The 11,154-nt window shown below is 35.3% G+C and overlaps 1 protein-coding gene and 1 non-coding gene across 2 annotated transcripts; both read right to left on the bottom strand.

Annotated features, from left to right (window-relative positions):
• Positions 1-152, bottom strand: LOC125814053 (U4 spliceosomal RNA). Its single transcript, XR_007442106.1, has one exon. It is a non-coding gene; the product is annotated as a U4 spliceosomal RNA (small nuclear RNA).
• A 789-nt stretch (positions 153-941) lies between these two features.
• On the bottom strand, positions 942-9,644 carry LOC125813727 (soluble starch synthase 1, chloroplastic/amyloplastic). The gene is made up of 15 exons (XM_049493186.1): positions 9,223-9,644; positions 7,754-8,121; positions 7,183-7,260; positions 6,962-7,086; positions 6,159-6,240; positions 4,849-5,022; positions 4,541-4,622; positions 4,192-4,283; positions 3,567-3,629; positions 3,337-3,426; positions 2,612-2,736; positions 2,416-2,524; positions 2,280-2,335; positions 1,731-1,770; positions 942-1,407 (listed from the first exon to the last, which is right to left on the bottom strand). Exons 1-15 carry the CDS (start codon positions 9,503-9,505, stop codon positions 1,249-1,251), a joined length of 1,926 nt encoding a protein of 641 aa, XP_049349143.1. The 5' UTR covers positions 9,506-9,644; the 3' UTR covers positions 942-1,248.
• Between the last annotated feature and the right edge of the window lie 1,510 nt (positions 9,645-11,154).

Genomic DNA, 11,154 nt, shown 5'->3' with positions numbered 1-11,154 from the left:
GGCTAAACCCGTTAGGGAAGCCCTTCCAAAAATTCTCGACGGCCACAGGCGAACCCAGGCCGAAGAGGGGGTTTGGAAATAGTTTTCAACCAGCAATAGACGCGCCTCGGTTAGAACCTCACTAGCTGCGTCATTGCCCCAAGCGCAAAGATAACCATTCCGCTGTCCCCTCCTCCCAATTTTATAATCGTCCTCTACTTCCTTCTCTTTCTGTGCTATCGATGTGGGACAAAATCAACCGACACAACAACCAATTCTCAATTATTATTTTTTGAGTTTCACTTGCCTCCCCATGTGTCCACTTACATCTCACTAACCCTTTACATACTCTTTTGGGATTGGGATGGCCCTTTTACTTTTGGAATTTTATATTGTTTTGATGGATTGTTTCTTTATGTGATGAATCCAATGAGCAAAGTACAAAGAGATATGGGTCAGTGGATCAGTGGGGTACTTCCCCATAACCATACAACTCACCCTCCCCAAAATCAATCAGTTTTTTTTTTTTCGTGATTTACGACTTAATTCACTCGATATAAGTTTTGATAAAATTTAAGTCATATCCTTACTTTACGGTGTAATTTGTGCTTAAAAATCGTGCAAATGACCGCAAAATCAAATCCTATTCGCTGATTAACATGAGGAAATAGTGGCCCTTTGAAGTGGCCATGAGTCGTTATTCCCAAAACCTAACATTTTCTTTTTTCAGTACAAAACCTAACATAACATGAAATAATTTTAAACCACGCCCACCAAAAAATGAGTTTATTTAATTAATTAACACGTTCAATTATTGTATCTAACTAAAATTAAAAGTTGGAAAATATTTGTAAGCAGATCAGTATCTCCTCAAGCTAATCATGTTCAATTTGACTAATATAAGTATCTCATTAGTCATCATATCAATTGTCAATATAAATGAAGCCATTAACTCAAGCTAATCATCAATCATGATCAATTTTAAATATTGTATGAGATGTTGTTTTTTAAAAAATGAGAACAATTAATCAATTGACATTAAACTCAAAATTCTTTTTTACATATTTCCACTCTCTTCTCCCAAAGGAGCCAGTTCTTGGTGGTTTCTAATTGTCCCTCACAGACAGGCTACATGTCTTTGGAACTAACTTAATCTCTCTGAGTCAGAAAGAACCACAAACATTCCGCGCCCAATGACAGTAGCTAAAAGCACCAAAAGCTCCGCGTATAGTTTAATGATGTATCCCGTTTGCAATCTTTCTTGATAAATCATCTGACATATGGAGGATCCATAAAGGCCCAGGTGAAAACTTGCTCGTATTGAATGGCTGCATTTTCCCAGGAATAGTCCCTTCCCATACCTCTCTTCATCAATCCCTCCCAAGATGACTTATGTTCTGTATAAGTCCCGATCGCCAGCTTCAGTGTCTGCAAGCAGTGCAAATAACAGTAAAAATAGACCATATCTACATCTGTATTCAACTGGCATCAATGATGAAAGGACTTCAAACACCCCTCCTCCCACCTAAACACCCAATGAGCATTATGTGTCTCGGTTTATCCCAAATCAAACAAGAAAACACAAACTAACAAATCAGTGACTGCTTGTACGGAACATATAACGAAAAGAACAAGGAAACAGAATAAACAACATGCATTTCTATGTTAAAAAGAGTAGGTAAACACAAGAACCACATCAGGAATAATTTGACAAACGTTTGAAACCATCGATCGATAATGGGGAAACTTACATCAAGCAACTTTTCACTCGTTAGAGGAGAAAATGTCCACCTGTTATTTTTCAAAAATAGCAACATCAATAAGATACTATCAACTGAAAGTTGACACAAGTGCATAAAAATTCAGCAACAGGAATGGAAAATATTCTTGCATCTCTTAATGGGTAAATGTTACGATTACAGTTTTCCATTTATGTATTTAATAATAAGAACCAAGCTCCAAGAAGGATCAGAGCCTAATTATTGACAATAGTAACATATATACTTCTAACTCCAACAAGATAATTGACCTCTTTATATGGACATTAACAACCCTACTTGAATTCAAGGGAAAAAAGTTGGTAACTTGGTATAGTGGATTTGCAGCCCAAAGCTATCAAGCTTAACATTCTTAGTCTCCATATATTTCCGTTCTAGAAGGACAATCTAGCCTTAAAAATGAAGAAGCAGGAGAGGCTAGTTGAGTAATGCGATTCTATGTATAAGCAGGATTTCTGAGCTCGCACAGAAATTATATTTCCAGTTACAAAATCAACAGCATTTCAAAGAAAAGACACATACCCGGTACCTTCACCTTTCCCTTCTTGAGCATATGGATTAAAATCCTTCACTGTGTCCTAAAGATAAGGAAGAGAGAGTTTTAAAACATTAACTTTTTCAGTTGAAAAGTCATTTCTATTAATGAAAATCAACTTACTCTTAGGCCCCCCGTGCTATGAACAATAGGAATGGTGCCATATCTCATTGCATACAATTGGTTTAAGCCACACGGTTCAAATCTTGAGGGCATCAATAGTATGTCGCACCTGCAGAGCACAACATGATAAGTCAGCTTAATAAATATTCAGTGAGCATTTAAATCCGCCATAAGACCATCTGAAATTCAGGATTACCCTGCTGTTATCCTATGAGAAACTGGAACATTAAATCCGACCCAAGCACGAAATTTGTCTTTAAAAAGATTTTCTGTATGTCTCATCCAGTCTTCATATTGTTTCTCACCAGATCCAAGCATTACCTGAATAAGGAATAGATAATAAACTCAATTAAAAAAACACCTTGCAGAACACTTGTCCTAGAAAAATAGGATGAACAAACATATGGTCCAGAATTATTCCTGAATACAATAATATGATTTGCAACATTCAAATGAACAATTTTTTCATGACATGATGAACAGAATTAGGATAATTCTTATAAAGATAACCTGAACTTTGAATTCTGGTTCCCTACCCATTTCAGAAGTTCTCCCTACCTAGTTGGAGTTCAAAATTTTCAGTTACCTTTTAGGAAATCTCTCAATACACTGTATAATTAAATTTCAATTAGAACACACCACGTTAAAAGTTCAGTCATCAATTTATTACTAAGCAAGGGGGCATGAAGGAAGAGAATTGTAGATCCAAGGTGATAGTAAAACAAGAAGGGAAAACATAATTGTCATAAACAATCTCAAGGAAAGAAATTTCAATAAACCAAGCCCAAAGGTGAATACAGTTATGAACTAGGAAAGACAAAAGACTAGGATCTTCGTATGATCTTCCTATGTTTATCAATCAGACTCAAAAATGCTGCATTAATAATGATCTTTAAAAAAGATGTGGGTGGAAAGTCGTACAACTTGGACATCATTCTGCATAAGTTCTGGAATTGCTGACAGGATTATGTCAACACCTTTCTGGTAGTCCAGCCTTCCAATAAATCCAATCTGCATTTTCAAAAATGTTCATTTTATTTGATAAGTAATCAAGGAGCTAATAGTATATAGCACTCAGATGAGTTTCACATTTTGGTTTAGAGAGGGAAGAAATTTTCTTCACAATTCAAAGAAGTCAATGATACTCTCACCAGCGGACAATCAGGTCGAATTGGAAGGCCCAGTTCCTTTTGCAGATCAGTCTTGCACTGAACCTGTATAATTAAATGGAAAGTTAGCAGAGACAATTTGAGCAGTGGTATGTAGAGAACAGAGAAAAAGAGAGTTTGTGCACAACTGCATGTAGAATAAACATGAAAAGTAAGTAAATGCTATGATATCCTTTGGACTGTTCCCTTTTAATGAATTATGGACAATCCTTTAAAGGAACCCTCATTTGGATCGAATTTCGCAGCAGTTAAGAAGCTTTTGTAGACGTATTGTCTGTTTGGCCAAGCTTATGGGAAGCCAGAAATGTAATTTTTTTTAAATAAGTGCTTTTGACTTTTGAGTAGTAGCTGAAGTTGGAAGAAAAAAATAGCTTTTCCCCTCGAAGCACTATTGGAACCTTTGTCAAGCACAAATTACTGCTCTAATATTGACAAAGGCTTTTTTCAAATTGATTAGCCAAATACAAACTACTATTCTCCAAAAGTACTTCTAATAAAAAACACTTCCCAAAATAAGCAATTTATGGAAGATAGGCTAATAGTCCTTTTCTCTAGCTGCACTTTATCACTTAATTTGCAAAATTGTGAAACTGAGAAGCTTAATTACCTTTCCGGAGAGGTCATTGATGGAGTAATGTGAAGCAATATGCTCATCTGTCGACGGGTTCCAATCATTAACATCTATTCCATTAGTAATTCCTGCATAAAAGTAGAGATAGATTAACTAGTAATTTCTAAAGTTCAGAGACAACAGAAATGCATGGTGAAGGTCATTAATACAATTAGCCTTGGCTCTGGTCATGACTTTTAACAAAAGTTAGGACTTGACTAGAAATGAAGCTAATGCTGGTACATAAGCCTCGTCAATCAACATATATCCTACCAAATTACACTTCGAGTAAGAGGAAAAGAAGAATATCAGAAAGCGCTCATAAGGAATCATCTAACACGCATACCATTAAGAACAGACTGTCTACTGCTCAACAGCTCATGTAGCCCATATCCCCCTTCAGGAGTTGTTATTTCCCATGAGTATCCCTGCCATCAAAACAAAAATTTAGAAAAGGAGAAGCAGCTACAAAAAGAAAAATAGGAAGAGAGGACTAATGCGATATTTTTATATACTCAATAACAATGTTCAACAATTTATCATGATGTCATGTAGATTATCTCGCAACGAAATATAAATTTATGAACCATAATCAGTGATATGCTTCTGAATATTCTTCGACTAGTATACAGAAGTGGAAATTTCTGTATTGACCTGGCTAACTGTCAGTATCCGATCAGCAACTGCTATTGCCCCTTTCAAAACGTTCACTGTTTCACCAGTGTCAAGCGCATGCGCCCTTGCCCATGTGGGAAATATCCATTCAACTGCTCCATACCATTGTGGAGGCAAACCCAAATTATTGTAGGTTGCTGCAGGCTCCACTCCCTATGCAAAATATCAAACAAGAGACAATCTATGACCATGTCAAACACTGATAACCTCAAGATGCAGACTACTTCAATACAAACCAGTGCATAACTTAAGTTGCAGACGGGACTATTCAATCACGCAAATAATGATTAATTATGAACCACGGAGGTCATCAGATAAGGTCGGGATAGACCAAATACAAGGTAAATTATTAACTACCAACAAGCAATGAGACCATAAATATGGAGTATGGATCCACCTCTCATCATCCACTAACTTTCTACTTCTAAACCAATCAGAATAAATCCAAAAATATGAAACTGACCTAACAAGATTAGCCTGCTGCAACCCTTGATGGATACAAACTGGAGTCGGGGTCTCTTAGTATGACACAGAAACCATCCATCATGGTCATTTGATTAGCTTCTAGAGCAACTGATTCATTTGGAAATTCCGACCCACTTGACTCTATAACCGTAAATAGGACGGAAATTTCGAGCAAACATATTTACATGCAAAGTTTACATCTCATGAAGTTAGAAACCAATATGATCTTAATGTCAAAAGGCATCCATAAGGTCAACCACACCCCAACCTTGAGGTTTTTTAAAAAAAGGAACTGATAATCTAAAGCCAATTTACAATCACCAGGGAGAATGTTCATTTTCTCTTTTAACGTCCCTCCAAATGGAAAGCATCTTGAAATTGTTAATCAAACAGAAGATTTGAGTTCCAAACATGACATATCCACCGAATGAGATACATTCATATTCCTGCCTTCCTGGAGCAACCACTCCCCAGAAATTGAGAATCTTAAATCAAATCACAACTTTGTGAACCAAGAATTAAACAATTTGAGCTTATCCCATGCTCTAGTAGATTCACTTACAGATTCAGGAAGTGGACGAGTAGAGTGATTAAAGACATCAAATTCAAGCCAACAATACTGACATTGTGATGATTAAGAATTAAATGGCTCAGAAAGAAAACCATGAGGATCTTACAGTTTGACCAGACAATATAAGCCTGTTATGTAGAGTCATTATACCTCCAAATACAGTGGATCCCAGAAGACATTAAACAGATGCAAAACTTACTGGTAGTCATAACACAATGTCACAGAAACAGGAAGAAGTAAACTAGGAAAGTACCTGATGTGCAATGTTGTGTATTGCGACAATACTACGAGCATCCTTGTAAACACCATAAGGACGATACTTGGCCGCTAAAAGTCTGCACCGAGAACACTTGAAGATCAGCAAAAGGATTCTATCATAAACTGGTCAAAAGCACAGACAACCAGAATTAAGCTATTTCGCAGAACGTTAGGTGCTGCAGGTGAATGGAGGGAAGCTGTTTCCAAGGCTACTTATGATATAGTGTGACTGGCATAGTTAGATGATAGTGTGTAAAAAAAATCTCATTAGAGGACCAAATAATAACCCATCACTCAAGTATGGCCCTTACAAAATAAGCAGAACAATCAAATGGCAGTCAGTTATAGTAACCAGCTTCTCACAATATGAATACCTAAACATGAAAGCATTTCAATTTTCACAGAACTGATGAATACTAATGTACTATGATTTTTCTTTTTCTTTTAATTTTCAGAAAAGTGTATTAATACATTACCTTATAGTTTATCAGAGGGCAAAAGAACTTTGTGATGAAAGGTAAACTGCAGAAAGTGCAACATAAAATTGATAACAACATCTGCAATACTGACACACAAGCACTATTGTGCAATGCATTATGAATCTATATCTTTAATTTTTGATGTATAGCTATACATCTACAGATTACACCCTTGTAAGGAACTTCTCTAAAAAGTGTTATTGTAAGAATGTTAAGAATGTCACAAGCAAAAGTAGCATCGAGATGCTCGGCGTTCAGTTAAAGATCAAAATAGGGTACATCAAAAATATAAATAAGTCAGAATATTTTGTTAACATACAAAGGAACCAGGGCAGCGTGCCAATCATTAGCGAGAAACAAGCACTTCTCTCCATAAGTGAACCCTCCCAGTGGAAGAACCAATGGCGCTTCACATGCTGCGTGAGAAAGTAAAGTGAAGCGAAACTGCTTACCAAAAAGAAAAGGAAGTATTATCACTAGCCATCACATTAAACCATATAGAGATGTGATCATCATGCATGAAAAAGAGTAATATATTACCTGATTATCACCAAATGCACCATAAATATCACCATATGGCGTTCCAGGTCTGCAGTAAGAAGAGTGGTCCACAAATACCTGATAGCAAGAGCAGTGTACTTTACCACTAAATCATAACTATGTACTTAAGAAGAAACATTTCTATTAAATTAAAAAAACAGACATATACAACTAATTTTATCATTGATAAAGTAGGCTGACATCCTAACATTTATAGTTAGCTTTAAGTTGTTTGAAATCATCCTCGAGTTGGTCAAGTTTTTTTTTTTTTGAGAAAGTGAAATAACAGTGAAATTTAAGTTGTTTGCAAACATCATCCTTCAGTCAGACAGTCCTTTGCTTGATGCAGCCAGTTAATCATTACTTTGTCCGTGTCAACAAACAATTCGAAATACCTCGACTTTTTTAGAACAGGTCCGAGTCAAATAACAATGATTCGAAGCACTTCTTTTTACACAATTTCGGAAAGGGGGCGAGAGAGGAGCAAAAATAAAACTGAAGAATATACCACCAAGCACTTTATCCAGAAATAATAATTAAAAATAAGTATGGGAAAAGAAAATGTACGGACCCAATCAACACCTGCCCTGTATTCATGGTAGAAGGCTACTTCCTGTGCATCACCAAAGCAATGGACAGTGGCCCGCACATCAAGGTCAACAGCATTGGCATACTTTTCATCTGAAGGACCTCCATTCAAATACCTAGGTGAAACGACCATTACACGATGACCCCGAGCAGCTAGTGCCATTGGCAAAGAACCACAAACATCTCCTAATCCACCAGTCTTAGAATATGGAGCTGCTTCAGCAGTAACAAAAATGATATTGAAAGTTAATTTGATTGGGGTTTCCTCCATCTCCTCAGTATCCTCACTCAAGTCATCTCTATCATTGGCTACAATATCATGAGATTCTACCATTGTTGCATCACCTGCAACTGAATTGAGTGTGCACCATTTTCATTTTCTTTGAAGGCAAAACTAGAAAAAGAAAGTTAAAAAACTAGAATGTAAGCACTACCATTACATATTTTGGCACAGAGATACATCAGGTGTATAAGCAATTAGTAACGAGCCTAAATAAATTCAGTAAATGAGTTTAAACTCCGGGTGTTTCTTCATATAAATTTATGTTATATATTTTTAAAAAACACTATCTTCAGCTTCATACAATGGACACGGAGAAAAACTACCAAAAGATAAATGGACACATACAAAGGCAATGTCATGAGTCCTGTCGAGCTCATGATCCCATTATCCCCAATCACATAAGTCTTTCACCAGCAATAGAATCAACAAGCATACACAAGTTTGAAGCATGCAAGCACTAACAAACATCAGTATCGCAGAGTGGAAATCCACTAAAACAAGAAGCTGGTTGAGTACTTTCTTTTGGATGATAAATTAACTAGTCAATTAAGTTAAAGTTCCAGAACCTCAGCACTGAGTGTCACCACAAACATCAAATAGTCGAGTATTCTTTCGGTCATATTGAAGACCAACTCATCTAACTCTCAGATATCATGCTTACCCTCTAAAAATCCAATTACTATGAGAGATGCTGATCCAAAGGTTTAAACAATAGAATTAACCATAACCATATAGTTGAATTCCAACATCGTCCCCGAACACTTGGACAGAGCACATATAGTGTAATTAACAAGCTAAGTGTTCCCAGCCTCTGTTCGTTTCATCAGATACAAACTTCGGTGTAAAGCCATAAACAAAGTCATATGATCACTTTAGCCATCAGAAGAGCGATGAGCATTTGACAAACTACAAAATACAGTGTAACTATATCCATTGAGCAAAGCTTCTAATAAGTAATAACCATCCATTATTCGTAGAAGTTGAGGTTGTTACTAAAATTGGCAGCACGGGGCATTGTATAATCAAATAGGAAACTATGAATTATGATATCTTAAAAAACAGATTTTTCACTAATTAGAGCAACTTGAAAACCATATCCGGATAAAATTAAATACAAAAAAATTACTGAATGTTAACTTCAAATTCAAGAAAACAAAAAGGGGCAGTACCAGAATGTGGAATCAATTGAAAACCAACAACAGAGCCAGAACCATCTCTCTCAGCACCCAAAAGAAGCCCTTCTGACACTTTCTTATTTTCAGCAATTGATGAACCATCTGAAACACTACTTGTAACACACAAAGATTGAACCTTTCTGTTTCTTCGCCCCTTCAACAACCAAGAAAATCCCAACCCCACTTGTCTTTCTACCCTCAAACCCTTCACAACTCTCCCTGACACACATAAACATGACTTATTGCTAAGATTTGTGGGTGTTTGCAGAGACCCCATTTGGTATTGACACCTGCTGTAAAATCAAGAATCATGTAAAGACAAAATCTTTCAATATAGAAAATCTGAAAAAGTGAAAAAAAGTGAAAATGAAACACTCATTCTATATTGATATTCTACTACTACAGTACTAGTATAGGATCTGATGAAGAACACAAGTACCTAGAAAGAGGTGGACAGATACTCAGAACGACATCGTTTTAGTATTTGGGAAAGTTCTGTTTTGTTTGGGAATATGTAAATGGACAGTTAGCGCGAAAAATCTTGCAAACGACAAGTGGGGGTTTCACTATCACGGGGCCGTATAAATATCCCGTGAAAATCTAAACGGTCACCTCTGCCACTCATGTTATATTATTTTAGCATAAACAATATAAAAAATTATAATATAGGATGATAATTCAAAAAAAGAATAATGTAATATCCATATGAATTTTAGTGGATTATAAATATTAGTACATGTTGCTGCTACTGCTTTTTATCTTTCTTTTTTTGAAATTGTAATTTACTAAGGAGGTGTTTGGCTATGCGATATCATAGCACAATATGAAAATGTGAGATAGAAAATATAGTTGGATATTCGATAGGTTGACATAGTCTAAGTAGGCATTTGATCATGCGCTATCATATCACGATATGAAATCGTGAGATGGCATCAACGTTTGGACATGAGATTTCACGTTGATTCCATCTCATGATTTCATAACATGAAATCATGAGATGGAATATCATATTCTTCAAAAATGATATTGAGACTTTTTTAATACAAAAGTTGACCTATAAGTTTATATTTTGTTAAAACAACCCCACATTATATTTATTAAACATTTATTTCATATGTAAATAAAATTAATAATCACATCATTACTTTTTAAAATTTATTATTGCTTTTGGTGAATATAAATGATAAAATAAGAATTGATTTGGTGAATATAAATACAAACGGATGGAGTAATTCTTTTTTGATTTTTCATAATAAAAAAAACTTCTCTTTCAGCTACATATGAAAATGTTTAAAGCAATTTAATATGAAAAGGGACAAAAATGGTGATGTATGTTTGATAATCACTACTTCCAATATGTTTGATTTTAGCACGAAATTAATGCATTGGAAATGTGCAATTGCACACAAGTGAAACAAGGCATGAACCATATGATATTGACACACAAGTGAAAATTGTTATAATTTGTACAGTGTTACATAATTATTTGCGATAATACCAAAGCAGTGATGAAATATTTATGGTCTATAAGCATGAAAATATAGTTGTGAAGGATATTGACCAACAAATGGCTCAGTAACAATCTTGGTTCGTCTTCTCGGTCATATGATCAAGAAATGCAAGCTCAATGTGAGAAGATTGTCCGTACTATGTGGGATGAGAAAAAATTATTATAAATGAAAATATAGTTGTGAAGGATATTGACCAACAAATGGCTCAGTAACAATGTTGGTTCATCTTCTCGATCATATGATCAAGAAATGCAAGCTCAATGTGAGAAGATTGTCCGTATTATATTAAAGCCTAATACACTACAATTTGTGTTCAATTTTTTTATTGAATTAAAGTTTGATCAATTAAAGTTAGATGAAACAATTAAGTGGAGAACAAATAATTTTGTAATAATTTATTATGCAATTTTATAAT

Source organism: Solanum verrucosum, unplaced genomic scaffold, assembly GCF_900185275.1.
Source record: "Solanum verrucosum unplaced genomic scaffold, falcon-dt-bn FXZP01000205.1, whole genome shotgun sequence".
Taxonomy (NCBI): domain Eukaryota; kingdom Viridiplantae; phylum Streptophyta; class Magnoliopsida; order Solanales; family Solanaceae; genus Solanum; species Solanum verrucosum.
The sequence above is the reverse complement of the archived record's forward strand: the minus strand, read 5'-3'. Positions and strand labels throughout refer to the sequence as shown.